The 24,265-nt window shown below is 37.7% G+C and overlaps 1 protein-coding gene across 1 annotated transcript; it reads right to left on the reverse strand.

Moving 5' to 3' along the window:
* Positions 1–9,825: 9,825 nt before the first annotated feature.
* LOC137250679 (uncharacterized) lies at positions 9,826–20,042 on the reverse strand. Its single transcript, XM_067783892.1, has 5 exons — positions 18,684–20,042; positions 12,941–13,039; positions 12,792–12,842; positions 11,060–11,128; positions 9,826–10,988 (listed from the first exon to the last, which is right to left on the reverse strand). Exons 1-5 carry the CDS (start codon positions 19,983–19,985, stop codon positions 10,818–10,820), a joined length of 1,692 nt encoding a protein of 563 aa, XP_067639993.1. The 5' UTR covers positions 19,986–20,042; the 3' UTR covers positions 9,826–10,817.
* Positions 20,043–24,265: the final 4,223 nt, after the last annotated feature.

A 24,265-nucleotide genomic window follows, 5' to 3' on the forward strand; every position in this document is an offset into this window, starting at 1 on the left:
AAAGGCAGCCTTTAGATGTCATGCAGCGGATGCAAACTGAGTGGAAGTCCTGCCTCTCGTCCTTCTGGGGTTAAGAACAGCTGTTAAGGAAGACGGGAGTATCTGTGGCAGAGATGATTTATGGCCAAACTATTCGGCTTCCTAGTGACATAATGGACTCGGAGGAGGGTCCCGTGGACCAGCATAATTTTTTACGAGAACTACGACGGCATTTCGAGACCGTTCGACCAATACAAACGTCACAGCATGGTAAACCTGCGGTATTTGTTCCCAAGGATCTGCGCTTTTGTAGTCATTTTATACGCGACGATACAATTAAAAAGCCGTTGAAAGCACCTTACGACGGGCCATATCTGGTTGTTAACAGATACCCCAAGCATACACGATAATGATTGGTTCGAGGTCGGTAACCGTATCCATCGATAGACTTAAACCAGCTTATTTTCCTAGAGATGAGTTAGCAGCAATAACACAAGCCACAAGTATTGATGCCAGCACATCGGCGGATTTTCTGGAAAGGGGGTGGTAACATCAGAGAACAGCTGAGATTTAGCAGCTACAGCCAACGTATAGTAATACTTTCAATTTCAACGCATATATAATTTGGGACTTTCCCTTTTAAGACAAGACATTGTTTTTTTTAGTTTTAGTTTTATTTGAGTTAATAAATATAGAATAATAAACATAACATTCTATACATATGTATATGCTGCCTAATTACTAAGCTGGGTCGACTTGTATGGACAAAATTTAACCGATATCGCGCCATCAATTTTTCGATAGGATTTAGGCTCAAGAAAAAAATTTTCCACAAAAAAATAATTTTCGAGCATGCGTAAAAAAATGGCGAAAGGGTAAATTTTTCGACCAAAACACTGCCCAAAAGCCAAAAAATATTTTTTTTTTCAAAAAACTATTGTAAAAACGTTGCCGAATGGGGTAAGAGCGGTAGGTTCCACATTACAATTCAAAATATGTTTGGTGTCATGTGGGGACACATCGCATGCAGGACATACATGACGTTTGTCGGGGTTGATTCTGGACAATTGAGAGTTTATCCTGTTACAGTATACAGAAAAAAGTTGGGCCAGGGTGACTCGTGTCCCCCTTGGTAGTATGCTTTCTTCTTCGGCAAGAGTAGATAATTGAACATAGATAACAGCGTTCACCGAGCACGTCCTGGCAAAGGCGTTTACCCATTCTGTGTGGATTTCAATAACAATAAAAATAATTTTTTTTGTTAAGTGATTTTTTTTATGTTGCCATATGGCCATATGGTAAAGAAAAGCAGTTTTTTTTTGGTTTTTGAAAAAGGCTAGTATGGTCATTAAAATTTGGTTTGACATCAAAATTTAAATTTTTTTATAAATCAAGAGCTCCAAACTCAAAACAATAGAAAAAGGTTTTAAATAAAAAAAATCCAATCAATACTATAAATATATACTTATATATTAAAAAGTGAATAAATATATAAACTAAAGACAAAAAATTAGCATAAAAAGTAATACAGAAACTTAGAGCTTTATAAATTACTTAAAATAATACAAAGGAAAGAAATATCTTACCAAAAACTTAGTCGCTGCAGTGATAATCCTTAAAGCAATCCCGATCCTGGGTACACATAGGTGAACCGAACACTTTGAACATTTGTATCTGGAAAATCCTGAGCATCCTTTTAATTCTTAATCCTTTTTTCTCAGTGTACTCACCCCAATGCTGATTTCCATCATATCGGAAAGAAAAGGTTGGTGCTGTTTCCTATCGCTTTCGAGAAGTTGATGGACTGTCGATGTTTTCATTCAAAGAGACTTTTGGCCGTCCACGTTTGCGAGAACATGCGTCCTTATTTGCTTGCGCTAGCAGTCCATCAGCAATGTCGTGCGAACTCAAGCAGATCCATTTATTTCTGCTGTTGGCTTTTATTATTACCCTCATGATCCTTCCTGGACTCCAGCCATGTGTTGCATATGGCCAGGTCAATAAAGTGGTAAAATATTTTAAGTGTCCATTTTCTTGACGTATCGATCAACTCCACCCGTGTTCTTGTTGTACACAGCCACAATGTTTGGCTGAGCTATTTCAACTTTCGTCTTTTTTCAACTAAAAATACTTGCACATTTTTAAGCGGCTCTACGCCATATATTGATGAAATCAATTGGACAATACCTCCATCAAAACATCTTATGACATAAAGAGTGTCCTCCCTTTCGATGCCGCAATCAAAACTACCTCTACCTTCTTTTTTCAGTTCCTTTTCAGGCTTCAAAGACACTTTATTACACCTATTTCGTCTAATTGTACCCGTAGCCCAAATACCTTTTTTCTGTAAGTACAGTATCAAACTAAGTGTAGAGAAATAATTGTCGACGCTTCCCAAGGCAGTCGGTTCTATGTACCGGAGCGACTCGGGATTTTTCCCGACCAAGGACTGTCATTTCAGTGTGACCCCATTTAATTTGTTTCGTCCCTCCCACAAATTGTCATCCTCCCAGCAGCTCCTTGGAGCAGGACTGCTACATATTCTCTTACTCCGGGAAGGTATCGAACCCAATCCGGGTCCGTCTCCTGACCCCGGTCCTGAGAAATGGTTTTGCTGCATTTGCCAGAAAAGAATCTTTTTAGGACGGTCATACTCTGTTCAGTGTGTCTCGTGCAAGGGATGGTTGCATCGGACAGGTTGTTCTGGGCTTGATCCCAAAACCCGACGTCCACGTAACTTTTATAAATCTTTTGTGGCTCCTTGCTGCTCACGCCCAAGGGCGTCCCGTAGTCTACGCCTAAGCGCCCCCCCCCCCCCCCCCCCATTACCTTCCAGCAGCCTCGCTGCTCAGCAAGCCACAACAAGTACCCGCTGCTGCTCGCGCCCCACGGCGCCAACAACTCAAACAGCTGATACCACTCATAACTACTACCTTCGTAGTAGAGCTGGTAGCAATGCTGAGCATCAGCCCCTGCCCCCGTCTTCTTCTCCCCCCTCTTTTCTGGCAGCAATCGTGCAGGTCAGGGAAACAGACTCTTAGTCCCTCCCTCCGTTTGCACCGTCTGCCAGCACAGAATATATAGGTTTGCGACATCCGCTCAATGCAGCTCCTGCCTTGGGTGGTGCCACTTTCCTAGATGTTCTGGTTTCCGCGACGGCAACCCGTCGACGGGTTTCATCGCGCCATGTTGCCAGGTCGCAAACCCAAATCATCCGGGTACCCCAATGCTTGCCCAAGGGCGCCCAGTCCCAAGGCCACAACAGCAATTGCGTCCTGGCCTTCCACAACCTAGGCGTAGTCACCCGTCACTTACCCCTAGAGTGGCGGCGTCACCCCTCATGCACTTCAGAATTCTGCAGTTAAACTGTAATGGACTAACTGGGAAGATTACGGAGATAGTCGATTTCATGAAGCGGCACAACATCCGCATTGCTGCGATTCAAGAGACTAAACTCACAGCAAGATCTGCATTGCAGACCTGCTCTGGGTATAATGACCACAGGAAGGACCGCGAGAGCGGAAATGGAGGCGGCCTCGCGTTTATTATACACCACTCTGTGCAATATCATATATTTGATCCTGGCATCGACCGCAGGGACAATGTCTTAGAACGTCAAGGCCTATCTGTCCGGTCAGGCGATGCAAATCTAGAAATCATCAACATCTACATCCCTCCTGTCACCTGTTGCCCCAGTGGATACCGCCCTAAAATCGAGGCCTTACTCACTGGCAACAATCGCATTATCTTAGGCGATTTCAATGCCCATCACGACCTATGGCATTCAAACTTGCGGGCGGACAGTAGGGGTGAGATGTTGGCGGATCAAATAGAAGAAACGACGTTCTGCACAATAAACGGAGACGCCCCCACACGTATGGTAGGAAGCTGTCATAGCTCGCCAGATATCTCAATCGTGAGCGCAGAACTCGTAAACTGCGTCAACTGGCAGCCGATGGTAACATTGGCATCCGACCACCTGCCCATACTTATTTCGTTCGAGCGTACCGCCGACTTCATCGTCACCGAAAAACGCACTTTCATAAACTTCAAAAAAGGAAAGTGGGAAGAATATAAATCTGCAACAGACAGCAGCTTTGCTGCCCTCCCTATCCCGACTGATGCCCGCCAAGGGGAGCGTGCCATCCGTAAGGTCATTGAATCCGCCTCGGCACATTTCATTCCCGCCGGGAGAATTCCCGAAATCCGGCCGCACTTCCCGGCGGAGGCCGCGAGCTTAGCGAGGGAACGCGACCTTATAAGACAGCTTGATCCAGGCGACCCCCAAATAAGGGATATAAACCAACGCATCAGATTGCTTGTGGACGAACACAAGCGGGCGAAATGGGAAGAGCACCTAAGAGGTTGTAACCTCTCTACCGGTGTAGGTAAACTTTGGTCCACCGTAAAGTCCCTATCGAATCCGACTAAGCACAAAGACAAAGTTTCCATCGCCTTTGGCGATAAGGTGCTGTCGGATGCGGAAAAATGCGCCAGCGCTCAGCATGGCTTCAGAAAACTCCATAGCACTACCTCCGCGCTAAATGTCATTAGCACCCAGATAAATTGCGGTTTGAATCAATACCCCCACCATAGAACAGTACTCGTAGCGCTAGACCTATCAAAAGCCTTTGATACGGTCAACCATGGCTCATTACTGCAAGACCTGGAAGGGTCTACCCTTCCCCCATGTCTTAAAAGGTGGACCGCAAATTATCTGGGTGGTCGGCAGGCATCGGTGCAACTCAGAAACGAAACATCAAAACCAAGGAGAATTAAACAAGGGGTACCACAGGGTGGTGTCCTATCTCCACTTATGTTTAATTTCTACATATCTAAGCTACCTTCACCACCGGAAGGAGTCACAATCGTTTCCTACGCCGATGACTGCACAATAATGGCCACAGGCCCAGGCCCAGAGATCGATGAGCTATGCTATAAAATAAACGGCTATCTCCCTGATCTCTCCAGTTTTTTCGCCTCGCGAAACCTGGCATTGTCACCGACTAAATCTTCCGCGACCTTATTTACAACATGGACGCCCCAAATGTCGACCATATTGAACATCCACGTCGATGGCACTACGCTACCGACTGTCCTACACCCCAAGATCTTGGGTGTGACGTTTGATCAGGATCTACATTTTGGTGCGCACGCAACCGCAATTGTTCCGAGAATTCAGAGCCGTAATAAAATCCTCAAATCCCTTGCTGGCAGTACCTGGGGAAAAGATAAAGAAACGCTCATGACCACATACAAAGCAATTAGCCAGCCGATTACGTGCTACGCGTCACCCATATGGTCGCGAAGCCTAAAAACTACCCACTGGAAGAAACTACAGGCCTGCCAAAATACTGCTCTCAGAATCTCCACGGGCTGTCTTCTTATGTCCCCAGAACACCATCTGCATAATGAGGCGAGAATACTCCCCATCAGGGAGAGAAATGAGATGCTGACCAAACAGTTTCTGTTGAATACCCAGAAACCTGGGCATCCCAACAGACATCTGATTGACGAACCAGCACCGCCTAGGGGCCTAAGGAGTCATCTCCGTAAGCATTTTGAGGAAATACGGCACCTGAGAACCCAGCCGTATGAAGCGAAAAAACACAAGCAGGTCCTTGGTGAACTCCATAGACAGGCGTCGGACCTTTATGTCGGGAATTGCCCGGTGAATCCAGTACTTGAAGAAAAATATCCAGAACTCGCGGAAAAGGAACGCATACTCCCCAGGGAAACGCGTGTCACTCTTGCTCAACTTCGTTCTGGATACTGTAACAGGTTAAACTCTTACCTATCCAGAATCAACCCCGACATACAAAATGTATGCCCCGCTTGCAATGTGTCCCCACATGACACCAACCATCTCTTTAATTGTAATGTGGAACCAACGCCTCTAACACCCCTTTCCTTATGGTCCACCCCTGTTGAAACGGCAAGTTTCATTGGACTCCCGTTAGAGGATATTGATGACAATTTGTGATCGGTCGCGGCTATTAGGTGGGGCGAGCATTGCTACAACAACAACAACAACAAACAATTGTCGAAAAATAGCTTAAAGTTTTTGTTTTCGGGAATGGTTCAAAGTCATACACCATTCCATTTGAACTACATAGAAAAAATAATTAAATTCCCAATTTAATTGGCCTTTTAGGCATATATTGTCTTCGTGCAGTCTTTCCTACCATCATTTCATCCACACAAAGATCCTCTTCTTTGGGGATAGTACACAACTTTTTAGTAAACATATTTATTGATGGACGAATTCTGGAAAGTTTGCCATTGCCTGGAACACTTGTTGTGAACTTCAAGTTGTTCCGCAGGGAATGAAATATATTCTTTGACACATTTTGACGGAATGCCGGAATATCTGTGGGTGCTATCCAGTACATATCCAATCTGGAATAATCCATTGTACCAATCGTTACCTCCAAACCAAGAAACGTAAAAAATCCTTCCTTCGCTAAGTTAAATGATCGATCATCTTTTAAAGTAGAGGCTTGGTTTGTCGCATGCAGTACTTCTTCAAAATAAGTCTACAGTGAAGTACTTCAAAAAGTGCTGTACTGGAAGTTTTACATCGTTACTTGAATAAGACTCAGAAAACAAAGCTTAATGAGGAGCCCATGAAGTCTTTTTCCATCGAAAGTCATTAACTTGTTTTGGTTAATAGTCCGAAGCACGAGCTTCTGAGCTAGAGCCATTTGCATCCAAAACTAATTCGTCATTACATTCTCCATTGATATTTGTAATACTTATATCATACGGACCTTGACGAGAAAGCTCCTACATCATGAGTTTGATTATTGTCAAATGCCTCAAATAAATCCTATATTATTTCTTCCGAATCCTCAAAATCTGACAGATCTGAGTCGTCGAAATTCTCAAAAATCTTTTTTATAACTTTGTCGCTTAATTTTCTTGTCATATTTGAAAATATTATTCCGCAAACAAGAACCCGTCTCTATACTACCAGTTTTAATCGCAAATAAATTTCCTCTGCAATCTAATGCAATTTAACAGAAAATTTGTTGCAACAAGCTTAGTTTTAACAAGTAAAGGTGTCTAAGTTCGGTTCTACATAATACGTGGCATCGCCCGTTTAAAAGAAAAATGTTTCAACATTTCTTCTTACAATAAAACTTGATAAGTGAAATATCATTGATTGAACTATTTTTTGCTAAGTTATAGCTTATTATTCTAGTCTACGACCCTTTAAACTTGTTTTATATCTAAGTTCCCGTGGTCTTTAATCGATCCCACCCATTTTTACTAGAAATATTTTCTGCTATAAGGAAAATCTGTGTACCCAATTTTGGTACGATATGTAAATTTGTCTTCGAATTATGGCTCCTTAAACATAGAAAATTGCTTAGACATAAAAGGGGCGGTGCCACGCCCATTTTTTTAAGATTTGAAGTTTTTCCTATTTATTGTTATAAATCCGCTTGGGAAATTAAATACCATTTGTTTTGAATCTCTTTTTGCAAAGATAACGTTTATTTTATTCGTCCACGACTCTTTTAAAAATCTTTTATATAAAAGTGGGCGTGGTCCTTAACCGATTTCGTTAATTTTTCTTCAAAGCATTCCTTATGGTAAAGGCAACTTCTCTGTCGAATTTTGTTAGGATAGGTTTAACGATTTTTTATTTATGATTAATAATATTTGTAAAATTGATTTTATCACAAGTAGGCGGTGCCACGCTCATTTTAAAAAATTGTTTCAAATTTTTATCAAGAGTCTCAATATGAGTCCACACATCAAATTCAACATTCTAGGTGTATTTTGGCCGCATTCAAAAGGCGACGACCGGCAAACTAGACAAGGTTCCTAAAAAAAGTATTAAAAATTTTCTTTTACCCACATTAAATTTGTAATTTGAAATGAAACAAAGAACGCTAAACCGCAAAAATACTGTTCAACCCTCTATTTCAAATATAAAATACCAGTTATTGAAACTTGATCATTATTTTAAATGTATGTACTCAAATTTATTCTGTTAATATTTGTCTACTATTAATTTGCCCTATTGTTGTCTATTTCATAAATTCTCGTGTGCCCCTTCCGGGAAAACAGCTCCATCATGAGTACTCTGCGTGAGGTCTTTTTGAGATACTTACAAGAACTTATTTACTACGTTTTAACTTCTGCTTACTTCTAAGTTTTGAATTTGAAATTGTCAAGCGTTTAATTAAATACTGTTTAAATATTATTTTAAAATATTGCATGTTATTTATATCGTAAATTATATCTTTAAATTAAGTGTATGTATATTTGGTATGTATGATTGTTTAATTTTTAGATTAAAATTAAAAAGGACATTATAATAATAATATTGAATAATAAAAATGGGCTATAACTTTTCTTCAGTTGGAAGGTCATACTGGTGAAAGTCTAGCGAATCAAACTTTAAAGTTGCTTACTGAAGACTGTGGTTTAGATACTCAAAATTGTAGAGGACAATAATATAACAACGCATTAAACATGTCCGGGAAGTATAAAGGTGTGCAAGCAAGAATATTGAGTTTGAATGAGAATGCGATATATGTTCCCTGTTCCGCGAATTCCCTTAATTTGGTTGGAGATCATGCTGTGAAGTGCTGTTTTTATGCAGTAGATTTTTCGCCGCTTCCATATATCGTTGGGGCGTATTAAAAAATAAAATAAACAATGAGAAAACTTTGAAGACATTGCCAACTATACGCTGGGAAGCACATTCGAACGCGACGAATGCAGTTTACGATTCATTTGATATCATATTAGAGGATCTAGAAATCATTGCTGATGATGAATCACAAAATACTGATACTCGCGAATAAAATGCAAAAATTCGAATTTGGTTTCATGTTGATTTTATGGAACTCTATTTTGACTGCTATGTGTTCAGTGAGTAAATCATTGGAAAGTGAAAAAGCAGATTTGCAAACGTGTGGTTTTTTATACGGATTGTTAGAAGAGAGTTTAGTTTCATTCCGTGAAAAGTTCAATGATTTCGAGAAAAAGCCAAAAAATTATTACCTGGTGTAGGTTATGCAGAAATCGTAAAACGTGCTCGTCGTAGAAAAAACCAACCTAATGCCGGAAATGCCCCAGAAGTCCAGAAGTAGAATTTTCGCCTAGCGATGATTTTAGGACAAAAGGTTTCCTCGAAATCATCGACAATTTTCACAGTGATATCAAACGACGTGCGAAAGTGTATATGGAAGTTTCAGAGAGATTTGCATTTCTCATCAACTTTTCTCTAAGCGATGGATACCTCCACGAAGCTATAAATAACTTAGTTCGTTTTTATTCTACAGATTTGGAAGAATTTTTCATTGAAATGAAACAATTCCTAAGTTACGTGAACTCCAGATACACTGATGCACAAAAAACACATAGTCCTTTGTATAAGATTCTAATGGAAGATCAATTAACCGATGTATTTCCTAGCACAGAAAAAGCTCTTCGGATTTTTTTAACATTAATGATCACAAATTGCTGAAAGAGCTACAACGCGACTTGAGATGTTAGGTATACTTACTATACTGCATTGAGTCAGATTTATTCAGGCATGCTTAACGAACGAAACGATATCATTTCGTTACGATAATCAACGTTAATAAACGAAACGAAGTCATTTCGTTTCGTTTATTAACGTTAAGAACGCCAAATTAACGTTAATTTGACGATCTTAACGTTAATAAACGAAACGAAGTGACTTCGTTTCGTTTATTAACGTTGATTATCGTAACGAAATGATATCGTTTCGTTCGTTAAGCATGCCTGGATTTATTGAACAAAATCGATATTGATGATATAATTGATGAATTTGCCGAAAACAAATGTAGAAAACGACATGTCTAAAATGTAGATAGTAATTTTATTGGTATTATTGTGACAATAAAATTTTTATGAAAGACATAAGTTTGTATTTTTTAATCGAAAAAAGAAGGGAACGGACGTGAAAAAAGGGCCCCAAATTGATGGTTGCCTAGGGCCCGTTGAGGGTTAATCTGGCCCTGAATGTAATAATTTGTTCAGAGGTGTATCTAGCGTAATCAGTAAGGCCGGGTTTTTCGGTGCGAGTTTAAACTCCAGTTATAGTTGACTAAAGTTGAACCTTGCCACCTCGGCCGCCTAAGCTCAGATGAGCAGCAAAATTTTATGTTATCGAACTTTAACTAGAGTTTAAACTCGCACAGAAAAACCAGGCATAAGTATATTTTGTGTTTTTGAGGAATAACAGCTGTAGTCGATTAACTTAACTTATTTCAGAATTATTTCAATATAGAAAATTGGTGGATGAGTTTAAATTCACCGTACTATAGTGATCAAAGAAAGGACAAGGCTAACATAGAGGAAATAAATTCTTCTTTTATAATTGAAATGTTTAAATACAATGAAATTGCTTGCTTCCAAAAAATTTAAATCATAAAACATACTATTCGTTCACAAACAATAGAACGTGCGATATACAAATTGATTTTAATAACTCACCTTTGTATTGAACTGAATGTACAATGCTTGCTATATGCTATGCTAGGCGGGATGCGATTAACGTGTTTATATAAAGAGCTTCGAACTTTTATGACACTATGGCAACTTTTCAAATTTTCCGTACGTAATATTATTGGTTTCCTATTTTTATATTATAGCTTCACTGCCACTATCTCGTCAGCCATCATTCGATTACAGCTGTTATTCATTGTTGTAGATATTACAATCTTATTAATATTTATAACTATTTTGATAGTTATTAATGTTGTAACAAAATAAAACACTTAAATAGTGTTGTAGGCACTTTGCTGGGTAGTTTAGATAACAGCACTGGAAGTAGTGATCTCAGAAATCAGCTAATTAACATAATTCAATAAATCCAAGTCATTATGAGGTACACGATCATTTAGTGTAGTCTTCTTGCAATGCCAATGTTGTCCATCGTTATAATCATGCAAGTTCATAATATCGAACCCAGCTGGTATCATACGTAAACCATAAAAAGTTTTATTTTTTTTGTCGTCTGCCTGAAATGAAATATAAATCACCAATTTAGAATAAATATTTTATATGTATGTATATTAGATTAAGTAAATACCTCATGTCTGTCATCATTCGTTTTAGTTATCGTCGGAAATTTGAAATTATTATTGTATGTTTCGAAGTCCTTGAATTAAAAAACAAAAATAATCAAAATTTTACATATGTATTTATACAAAAACTGGACAGATAAATGTTAGAAACAAGTGGGGGGTATGTAATTCAACCTGGTTGTCAAGTTATCTGTTAGATGCCATTTTCCTCTAACGTATTTTGTGCACGTCTAATTTTGTATCTGGAGTCTGTAATGAATCTAAGTGCCTCTTCAGGCTTTTTACTCCATATCACATAGGGATTAAGAGCCCCACCTAGATGGGATAGACTCTGCCTAGCTAGAGCGGTGCATTCGCAGAGAATGTGAACCGGCGTTTCATCATCCAGCTCACAGAAACGACAAATTTGGGTATCAGATATATTTAATTTACTTAGGTGATATCGTAGACCGCAGAGTCCCGTGTAGTACCCAGTAAGAGTTCTTACGTCCTCCCTGCTTAGGTTAATGAGTTTGGCTGATACTTTCCGGAAGTATAAACAGTTTGGCCTGCATTTGCCCTGGGCAATCAATCCAGTGACGTTTGAATTGTTTAGTTTCCCAGTTACTTATAGTTTCCTTGGTGTGTGCTTTTGTGAGTTCACAAAAGGGCTCTGGACCATAGAATGATGATGTAGCACCCTGCTTTGTTAGGTAATCTGCATGTTCATTACCTTCATCTCCCTGATGTCCGGGAACCCATCCCAACAAACCCTTGTTTTTGGCTCCCAGGGCATTAAGGATTTCAGTGCATTCAACCAATAGCTTAGATGTAACTGTGTAGGATTGCAAGGCACCCAGTGCCGCCTGGCTGTCCGACATAATGTAGATGCTCTTCGATGTTGAGCCTCTCCGCAGACATTCTCTACCACAGACCTCTATTGCATGAATTTATGCCTGAAATATGGTGGGGTAGTATCCCATTGGTATCGATTTTTTGAAGTTTGGTCCATAGATGCCTGCTCCCGTTCTTCCGTCACCGAATTTCGATCCATCCGTGTACCAGACCTCTGAGTAAGGATCCTTATAAGGATTCCCTATTTCCCAGTGGGTCCTGTCCACAATGGATACTTCAAAGTTCCGTGAGATTCTGAGCTTAGGGACATTAAGTCACGCAGTTGTAATGGGGGATTTCCTATGAATTTTCTTATTACTTTAATATGCCCTATCATACTTCCTTCCTTCAACTCAGAAATATTCGGAAGTCTTAGTGCACCTAGTGTTGCCTCTTTCTCTATAAGAATAGGGAAGGGAGGTATTCCCACTAAAGCACTAAGTGCGTCAGCAGGGGCGGATCTCATCGCACCCGTTACGCCAACGCAAACTAATCAATGCAGTTTGCTTAGTTTAGCCGTTGCCGTTCTTTGCGTGGCCTTCTGCCACCAAAATAGGGAAGCATAGGTGACTATTGGCCTTACAACAGTATTAAATGTCCAATATACCATATTACGACAAATCCCCCATGTTTTGCCGTAGAGACGAGTACAGGCGAAGAAAGCTCTTGTTGCCTCGTTTAGGATACAACGTCATACTTCAACTATTTTTCAAATACAATAATGTATATAATAACACTTTTGTTATTATCAGAAAATCCCAAAAGCTCCCACCGAAGCGGGCTTGCTCAACAGTCGAATTACAGGTAACATTTATCTGACTACTATTTTTATGCAACAAGTATAACTTTCTTATATATACGTACCTCATTTATAGTGCTATCTGATAGTTCCTCATCTGCTTTACTTTCAATATACTGTAAACAGAAATAACAAAATGGTATAAAATTACTTTTTAAACAGTTTTTTAAATGTCTACTTATCTACCTCGATACATAAAAGCAATTTATCTTACCATCTTACGCAGATTGATCAAGTATTCCGCATATAAACCAATTTCTTCCGATTTTGGAGTACTTGGGGTACTTGGCTCTTCGTAATATTTTATTTCTTTCTAAAAATAATATTATTATTTTTATGTATTCAAGCTTGAAAAAAATTTTAAGATTAACAAGAACGAGCTCTAGCTGCTATGGCTATCATAATCATCTATATATATAAAAATATCAAATACTGTGTGTGTGTGTGTGTTCGCTATGGAAACGTATTTCCCACCCTTCAATCATCACCAAATTTTGGTTATAGGTTCCTACGATCAACGGGAAGGTTTTAGGCTAAAAATAATTTCGATATATAAAAGAGGCGTGGCACCTCTCATGCAAAATGGATATTTGGTACTACATAACTCTGAAGGTATACATGCCAGAACATTGAAATTCAGTAAGGAGTTATATGAAGTCAATCCCTAAACCACCAAGAAAATGTGGAATTAGGAAAAAGGGGCGTGGCACCTCGCATACAAATGGAATACATCATTGGTAAGGAGCTATATGACATTAAGTCCTAACACCTCCAGTAATATGTGGAATTGGGACAAAAGGGGCGTGGTACCTTCCCTACAAATGAGATTTTTCAGAACTATGGCTGCTGTACAAACTTAGGTTGTATGGGAGGTGCCACGCCCCCTTTTTTGCAATTCCACATTTTCTTGGTGGTGTTAGGGATTGACCTCATATAACTCCTTACTGAATTTCAATGTTCTGGCAAGCATACCTTCAAAGTTATGCAGTACCAAAGATTCCATTTGAATGGGTGGTGCGACGCCCCCTTTATATATCGAAATAATTTTTAGGCTGAAGTGTGGGAAATACGTTTCCATAGCGAACACACACACACACACAGAATTTGATTTATATATATATATGTCTAAACCGATTTGGGATTTCAAAATCAACTAACCATCATCTCTCCTTCCTGTATCTTTCCTAAAAATTTCATGGCAATCTTTCTATCCGTTCTCGAGTTATGGAGTGACAATCAAAATGTACCCTTTTTTTCATATTGTAAAAGATTAAAATGCAATAAAAAGAGTTGTGACCTTAATGTGTGAATTCTGAATGTATGAATGTATCTTTATTCAAATATTTCAGCTTATTTATATTAAATTATTCTAAACATATTCTTATATACATATTTACATTTAAGCATACATACTTACATGCATATCTACCTTAAGCATACATACTTACATATCTACCTACAACTGGATACAAAATATGTACCTACACTTCTGTGTTGAGCTGTGACTTCTATGGGAAATGCAATGTTTGCAAATTTGCTAGAATTCAAATTTGTTTGGTTGTGTGTTGTACACATACCTATATAAAATCGTGTGAATGGCTATGTCAGCAATAATTATCAAATGCATATTTATGTGTTGATGAACATTTAGACTATTTTTGTAGCAGGGTAGCATATTAGACTGAGTTAAATATTTGGGATTAAATTGTTGGCTGTTTACACTACAATATATATAGATATAGATATAACGCTATCTACATACCAAATTGCAGGCAAATCGAGCCATATATACGATAGTTTAGAATAAATCGGTCCCTGGTCCACTCCCCGGAAGAAAAATTATCCGACATTTTATTATATATATAATGCTACCCACATACCAAATTTCAGGCAAATCGAGCCATATATACGATAGTTTAGAATAAATCGGTCCCTGGTCCACTTCCCGGAAGAAAAATTATCCGACATTATATTCTAGATATACGCTACCTACATACCAAATTTCAGACAAATCGAGTCATATATACGATAGTTTAGAATAAATCGGTCCCTGGTTCACTTCCCGGAAAAAAACACTTTTCACAAACACTCTCCGGGTTCCTACTAAGTTATCCTAAAAATTTCATGGCAATCTTTCTATCCGTTCTCGAGTTATGGAGTGACAATCAAAATGTACACTCTTTTTATATATATAGAAGATAATCAAATTCTGTGTGTGTGTGTGTGTGCGTATGTTCGCTATGGAAACGTATTTCCCACCCTTCAATCATCACCAAATTTTGGTTATAGGTTCCTTTGATCAACGGGAAGGTTTTAGGCTAAAAATAATTTCGATATATAGAAGGCGCATGGCACCTCCCATACAAATGAAATCTTTGGTACTGCATAGGATAATTAAAATTGGTAAGGAGCTATATGACATTAAGTCCTAACACCTCCAGTAAAATGTGGAATTGGAAAAAAAGGGGCGTAGTACTTTCCCTACAAATGGGATTTTTCAGAACTATGGCTGCCGTACAAACTTAGTTTATTTTAACACCTAAAGTTTGACTGCATTGTTGAGTTTGGCTGTTATGCCTGTTAGCTTCAGTGTATCATATATATATAAAAAAAATCTAATTCTTTGTGTGTGTTCCCCATGGAAACATATTTCGCATACTTCAATCATCTCCAAATTTTGGCAATAGGTTCCTTCGATCAAGACGAAGGTTTTTCATATTTCAGAATTAAGAATTGTAAATGTTTTTTTTTTTTTGGCTATGCGAACGAGCAATCTTAGCTCCCAAAAATAATTATGATAACAAAATCAATGATCCCATTCAAAACCAAGTTCCTGGTGAAGTGACGAAATATAAATCGATCGACGCAGTTACAGATGAAAATCAAATTGTGAATTATCCAATTGAATTTTTAAACTCTTTAGAACCACCTCGCATGCCTGCGCATATATTAACTTTGAAAATTGACTCACCAATCATGCTACTTCGGAATTTAGACCCACCAAAAATTGTGCAATGGAACCAGACTTTGCGTTAAGAAATTAATGTCGAATGTAATCGAAGCAACAATCATCAGCGGTAAAAGCAAAGGTCAAGATGTCCGGATCCGAATAATTCCTACAGACTTGCCATTAAATTTTAAGCTTACAGTTTCCTGTACGCCTTGCTTTTGCAATTACAATCAACAAAGCACAAGGACAATCGCTTACTGTTGCAGGATTAAATTTAGAGAGTGCGTTCCTTTCCCATGGTCAGCTATATGTTGCTTGCTCAAGGGTTGGAATCTCAGAAAATATGTTTATCTTTGCACCGAACGAAAAAACCAGAAATATTGTGTACCCACTTCCAACAGTATAGTAACAATAATAAAATGTTTTTAACGAAAATGTCAACAAATATGCGTACAAAACTCAATTCAATTGACAGAGCAATAAACTAAATTATCAATGAACAAAACAGAAAAAATAACGCAACATTCATTCGATCTCGAGCGTTACAACGTACGTCGGGTAAAGCTAGTATTATCTAATGCTTGTAAGCCAAAAGTAAAATTATAATAATGGCAAGCTGATTTGATTTGAATATTGAAAAATACAGTTTGGCAGGGTTAGTTTTTGTCTACTGAGTTTCAAAGTAAAAACTGTTTATTCGATCCCTCATTTTAGTTGCTTATCTAGATGTTGCAGCACATAGTTATAACGAAAATTTATTGTAGATATGCTTACAATTTTTTTCAATACCAAATCGCGTTCTATGTTCCTTTCTCTTTCTTTTTGCTCTAACTGAACGCATTCTGGAGCAGTCTTTCGTAAAGTATCATCATCGTTATTCAATGTAGAATCTTGCAAAGGTACAAATTTAATCGAGCTTATTTCACTATCAGTCGTTTCTATAGTTTGGTTGATTTTTGTACTTTCAGACTTCATATCAAAATCAATGGTGCTCGGTAGACGCGGAGCTACTAATTTGCCCGTGCTTAATCTTTCAATTCTGGATTTAGTAAGTACACCAGCTAGCTGCATGTGTTGACTTTCTTCGTCCTCATCGATTTTAGTCAAATCTGTTTCATATTGCTGATCGTATTTACGAATCGATAGAGCATCAATAGAGCCCTCTGTCATTGTATACTCCGAAGTTGTGTCAAGTATATTAGCATCATTTCCTGTTTCACACCGTTCATACCATTCTTCTACTTTTTGTTTTGCTTCAATGCATTCCGGACAATCGAGCCATATATACGATAGTTTAGAATAAATCGGTCCCTGGTCCACTTCCCGGAAAAAACACTTTTCACAAACACTCTCCGGGTTCCTACTAAGTCATCCTAAAAATTTCATGGCAATCTTTCTATCCGTTCTCGAGTTATGGAGTGACAATCAAAATGTACACTCTTTTTATATATATGGAAGATAAATCAAATTCTGTGTGTGTGTATGTTCGCTATGGAAACGTATTTTCCACCCTTCAATCATCACCAAATTTTCGTTATAAGTTCCTTTGATCAACGGGAAGGTTTTAGGCTAAAAATAATTTCGATATATAAAAGGCGCGTGGCACCTCCCATACAAATGAAATCTTTCGTACTGCATAGGATAATTAAAATTGGTAAGGAGCTATATGACATTAAATCCTAACACCTCCAGTAAAATGTGGAATTGGAAAAAAAGGGGCGTAGTACTTTCCCTACAAATGGGATTTTTCAGAACTATGGCTGCCGTACAAACTTAGCTTATTTTAACACCTAAAGTTTGACTGCATTGTTGAGTTTGGCTGTTATGCCTGTCTGTAATCTGCCGCCGTTAAAAACAAATTTGTTAGCCTCAGTGTATCATATATATATAAAAAAAATCTAATTCTTTGTGTGTGTTCCCTATGGAAACATATTTCGCATACTTCAATCATCACCAAATTTTGGCAATATGTTCCTTCGATCAAGACGAAGGTTTTTCAGAATTGTAAATGTATTGTAAATGTTTTTTTTTGGCTATGCGAACGAGCAATATTAGCTCCCAAAAATAATCATGCTAACAAAATCAATGATCCCATTCAAAACCAAGTTCCTGGTGAAGTGACGAAATATAAATCGATCGACGCAGTTACAGATGAAAATCAAATTGTGAATTATCCAATTGAATTTTTAAACTCTTTAGAACCACCTGGAATGCCTGCGCATATATTAACTTTGAAAATTGACTCACCAATCATGCTACTTCGGAATTTAGACCCACCAAAAATTGTGCAATGGAACCAGACTTTGCATTAAGAAATGAATGCCGAATGTAATCGAAGCAACAATCATCAGCGGTAAAAGCAAAGGTCAAGATGTCCGGATCCGAATGATTCCTACAGACTTGCTTGATTAAATTTTAAGCTTACAGTTTCCTGTACGCCTTGCTTTTGAAATTACAATCAACAAAGCACAAGGACAATCGCTTACTGTTGCAGGATTAAATTTAGAGAGTGCGTTCCTTTCCCATGGTCAGCTATATGTTGCTTGCTCTAGGGTTGGAATCTCAGAAAATATGTTTATCTTTGCACCGAACGAAAAAACCAGAAATATTGTGTACCCACTTCCAACAGTAAAGTAACAATAATAAAATGTTTTTAACGAAAATGTCAACAAATATGCGTACAAAACTCAATTCAATTGACAGCACAATAAACTAAATTATCAATGAACAAAACAGAAAAAATAACGCAACATTCATTCGATCTCGAGCGTTACAACGTACGTCGGGTAAAGCTAGTATTATCTAATGCTTGTAAGCCAAAAGTAAAATTATAATAATGGCAAGTTAAGCTGATTTGATTTGAATATTGAAAAATACAGTTTGGCAGGGTTAGTTTTTGTCTACTGAGTTTCAAAGCAAAAACTGTTTATTCGATCCCTCATTTTAGTTGCTTATCTAGACGTTGCAGCACATAGTTATAACGAAAATTTATTGTAGATATGCTTACAATTTTTTTCAATACCAAATCGCGTTCTATGTTCCTTTCTCTTTCTTTTTGCTCTAACTGAACGCATTCTGGTGCAGTCTTTCGTACAGTATCATCATCGTTATTCAATGTAGAATCTTGCAAAGGTACAAATTTAATCGAGCTTATTTCACTATCAGTCGTTTCTATAGTTTGGTTGATTTTTGTACTTTCAGACTTCATATCAAAATCAATGGTGCTCGGTAGACGCGGAGCTACTAATTTGCCCGTGCTTAATCTTTCAATTCTGGATTTAGTAAGTACACCAGCTAACTGCATGTGCTGACTTTCTTCGTCCTCATCGATTTTAGTCAAATCTGTTTCATATTGCTGATCGTATTTACGAATCGACAGAGCATCAATAGAGCCCTCTGTCATTGTATACTCGGAAGTTGTGTCAAGTATATTAGCATCATTTCCTGTTTCACACCGTTCATACCATTCTTCTACTTTTTGTTTTGCTTCAATGCATTCCAATGCTGCTAATTTAGCGCCATTATGTGTCATACCTCCTATTACACCAGGGTAGAGGTATACACGATTTGCATGAAATTTACTGTTTCCATTATTACACATCCATGGCAAAATTTTAACAGTATCCAATTTTTTACATTGATTTTGAAAATTCGAGGATTCAACATCAAGGGCCAAATGCAATGATATTAGATGATCTTTAATTCGATATTTTACGCCCATATTAGTTTTAACGACCAATTCACCCCAATCTTGGCCGTTGAAATTGTACTCCTTAGTAAATACTATGCATTCTGAATTATTTATAGCCTTTTCAACCACATCACAAGCACGTTGGTGCCATTTACGGGTTACATTCTTAACCATTGTATTTTTCATAAAAAAATGTTCAGCTGGTAGTACATTTACTAAACCTCCACAATGTATATAATCGACAGGCGTTGTTAATTTTTCAGGTAATACATAAATGTGATCAGCCTTAGTTTGAAAGGGAAATCCATAATCAATTGCCCACATTATAAATTCACCACCCGTTACATTCTTTCCAAAACCAGCAATATGATCAACACGCGCACGTATCATTTTATTCCAAGCAAGAAATTTTACAGCCACCATTGATTTTATTGTGGGATGTCTCAAACCCTGAGTCCATGCTTGACGATCGATGTAGTATTGTGCAAGTTCTTTCTCAATTTCCAATATAGTACGATAATCATCGTTACATACATTAACTTTGTGATACCAAAAGAGGTGAGGATTAATGAAATGTGTTATTGAAATTATTTCTTTTTGTTTTTCAGTTTTGGACATGGTTATTGAAAAAATTTATTAAAATCTGCAGCAAAATAACTTTTTGAGAGCAAAAAACTTAAAGTACAGTTAGAAAATCTCGATACGTTAATCTTATTTGAATATCGATAACTTTTAATTACGATAGGAATTCGAATTCGATCGAACCGAATAAACACGGTTGCTTTAAGCGCCAAATACACGACACGAACATTTCGGCGAACATTCCCGTTATTTCATGTTTCTGCGACCTTTTCTGTCGTGTATGGTGGTGTTTGCCAGTTCGCAAAAATGTTCGCCAAAAATCAAAATATTTTAATTTTTGGCGAACATTTGCGCGTACTGTTCGTGCGTGTATGGCGAAATAGCTCATAATCGTAGTAATTTCTGAACGGAACAGTCGTGCGCGGAAAAGTAAAATGGACAATAAAAAATTTCTGAGTCGATTTATTGAAATGTATAAATTTTTTACGCTTAATTGCCACAGCGAGCAATATTGCTGCAGCACAATTGTTGTCCGTAATCAACGCTGTCTGAAACAGAACTAATGTTCGGCCAAAAGTTCGTATGGTGTATGGCCAAAGCTGCGCACAAGATTGCGGAATGTCCAAAATGTGTCATATCAACGATACGTTGATACGTTGCAAACATTCCACTGGCAGACAAAACGCTCGTTCGCTTCGAGACATACAATCAGGCTGTATATAAATTTATTCTGTTGAAAGTCAAATAATCAACTTGAATTGACTTATATAGAAATTTTTGCCGTTAACTCCACAAATCAAACAATAAGATTGCGCATTGCACATGTAAACATTAGATTAGCTGTTTTTGTGGCGTATGAATTGACTCTTTTCCTTTAGATCTTTTTTTTACGCTCTTTTTTTTAATCTGTTACGGTCTGCTGTTATGGTCTACGGTTACGGTCCACTTGGGAGCTTTTCGTGCGAACACACCTAGTGACTGGTGATGGGGAGAAAGTTGCGATACAAAAGTATCGAAACAAAGAAATAAAAATTCGACGATCACTAGCGAAAAAAATGCCATGAGTTTCCGGCCATGGAAAGTAGAACGTGAAAAAATTTGCAAAACGAGAAAAAAGAAAAGTTAGCCATGCGTTTCCGGGCTTAGAAAAAACGAAGAAGACAAGGAAACATTAAATTGTAAAGAGAAAAGCTGATTCACCGGAAAAAAAGGAAGAGAAGCGACATATAAAGCCGACAGCAGTGAAAGCCACCAATGCGGAATTGTAAGGTGCTACTATTAATTGCACACTGCTTGCTGTTTAACTGAGTCCCACGTACTTATCAACCAACTGCCCGGTCAGCACATTGGCAAAATAATTTTTGTGATATTTTTGTCGCCTTCTAATTGTGGCGAAGCTTAACTAGTATTGAACAGTTTGGAAACTTCCGCTTTTGCAATTTCCTGCGGACCAAAAAGAACATTTAAGAAACATTTAACGAATCTTGCTGATACGACAGCATCGACAAGTCCGAATTCAACTAACCATTTTTATGATAGTACCAGCACCAGCGAAATTGCTAGAAGACTCTTAAACCAACACCTCCGCCTCCAGGGCCAGCAGTACGCCGCAGCGTAATAAAACGAACGCCAAATTAGCACCAAGTCATCCATGTCGGTAAAAAATAAACAGGAAGTTTTATTGCCACCAGGTTCACTCGATCATCTCGGACCAGAGCGCAACAACCACCAACAGTACCAACACAGTGCACCACAACCAACAACAGCGTCAACTTCACCAGCAAAATCAACATCACCAGTAACCACGCCGGCAGAGGCCCACGGTATGTACTCTGGCGGCCATGTAAGTATCAGCCATGTATAGACTTAAAAATAATTACCATACAAAAAAATTTGGTCATAAAACTTACCCACGCCCATGCAAATGTGACTATGAGTATAACCTATGACTGTAAAATGACTACTCAAATGACGTGGAATGACGAGAGCGTTTTTTTGCAGGGTAGTTAAAGAAACTTCTAAGTAATACTTAGAGGGTTTTATACAGTCCGGTTGAAGTATTTAACAAGTGTCGATTTTTTTGTCAAATTGTATTATTGAATACTCGAAATTCTTAGCTATACAACAAGGGGCATACCTTTTTTTTTCATTTTAATGATATTTTTTCTTGCTTTAAAATGATTGAAGTTAGCTCGATAAGTTTTTGGTCATAAAAAAAGCGGTTTGTATCCTTTAAAAAGTTTTAGCGTTCCATTTTTGGAGCTCAACCATAAATTTAAAGAAAAATTTTTTTTTTTTGCGACAGCAGCCATTCGTTGATTATGCACGAATTGGATAAAGGATTTCAACTTTTTTTCCTATATCATACAAATACAATATATATATATATACTTATGAATCACTATTGCTGGCTATTTCTTTCGAACAACAAGACGAAAATAATATACGTGCACGTAATACATATTGCCATCGCAATTTCATCTTTATTGCTTTTGTAACCAATTTTCTTAGTACATATTACATATAAGTATCATTATACTATGCGCATTATACCAAATTGATATTTTGTTATACTCAAAATTAAGTTCAACTACAACCACATAATAATTTTGTAAGAGAGCCCCAATTATCGAAATTTGTATCCAAACTTTATAGTCTTAAAATATGTTTTGTGAATGGGGGAAAAAAAATTTCAACCAAATTCTTACTTGGTAGGTAGTATATTTACTATACATAAGTACATTTAATTACATATTTTTCTCACACATAGCGTTTAAAACGATTATCAAAAAAAAAGTGACATAAAAAATTATATAATTTGAAATATTACGAGCAAAAGTAAGAGAAAAGAAAAGAACCCCCAGCAGAACAAGCTCAGCCAGACTTAAATATTCATATTAGATTTCGTTTCGATTTCGGCCCAATAAAGTGTGAACTGTTGGATCATTTTTTTTTTCTCTCACTTCATACACTACACACACTTACATACATTTTCATAGTGTAAATAGCTATTCGTAGTTCAACAATGCTGTAGCCCTGGCTAAGAAACCTGCACTATCTTATTTTAGTTGCATACATACGTTAATAGAAATGAATTGTCAATAAATTGTGTATTCTAAAATGGGAATGCTGACAGTCTTTCTGATTTAGAAGGCACTAGGTAAATCAGGTAAGGGGCCACCGAAATATAGGTGCGTTGGTGGCCATGGATTTTGAGGGTGGGTATAAGCACCGGGCGTCGCAACAACACCCGCGGCGCCCCCAAGATATATTCGGCCCTTTTATTTATATTTTTATTTTTCAGCCGTTTTTTTTTTTTTAGTTTGACTTTCAGCGTTAGCAACCGGCCATGTCCGGTTCGGTAATTTTTTTTGCGGTTAATTTTTTTTGAATTTTTAAATTATTGAATGTTAACGGTCTGTCCGTGACATCCGGTTCGGCCGGATGTTGTTTTAGTCCATTTGAGCGTTTTGAATTAGTTCTGCGCTTTTGTCAGTCTTTTAAAAGACATGATATGACAATTTTTTTCTGTTTATGGCGCAGGAACAGTAAGGTTGGCAAAGACCCGCCCCAGCCGACAATGACTAGCCACTGTGCACCACCACATCATGCCGACCGCCTTCCTTACTGCTTCCATAGTAGATGCGATTCCATAACAAATCGCTGAAGAGTCAACTTTGACGTAATTGCGCCGAACGAAGCAATTTTAAAATCGTGAATGCGCAATGAGGGTAGGTGATTTGTGCGTTAACTCAGAGAACCCCGATACCGACAGTGTGCAAACCGTCATTTAGGCTGGGTGCGAATTCACCTAAATTTTAGGTACCTAAACTAATATGATATGATTTGAAAACCTAAATTGTTTATTTCTTCTAAGAAAATAACAACGATACGGGTAATTTGGTATTTTTGATGCGTTTTCACTCTTAAAAAGAACAGAGGCCAATTAGGCTTCGCGGTAAGTACCTATCCCAAGATAGCAGTTCAAGAAAATACTGTGGCTGCGTTTTATAAGGTTTTATTTTTCGGACATAGTGGAGCACGGGCAGGGATTATCGATCTATGATATACGATTTACTTAAATTAAATGGACAAGAGCCATTTATTTGAATATACAATATTGAAAAAACAATATTTTTGTTTTTGAAATTTGACATTCGAATTTAGGTTGAAAAGTATGGTCATAAAAATTTAAAATGTTTATTTTGCACTGCCTTGCCGATAGTTCCAGTAATTTAGTTTTTTTCTCTATTTAGGTAGAAATTTAGGTCAATTCGCACACAACCTTATATTCGAGCTAATTTAAGAATATCGAT

The sequence above is a fragment of the Eurosta solidaginis genome, chromosome 4 (genome assembly GCF_040869045.1).
Source record: "Eurosta solidaginis isolate ZX-2024a chromosome 4, ASM4086904v1, whole genome shotgun sequence".
NCBI lineage: Eukaryota > Metazoa > Arthropoda > Insecta > Diptera > Tephritidae > Eurosta > Eurosta solidaginis.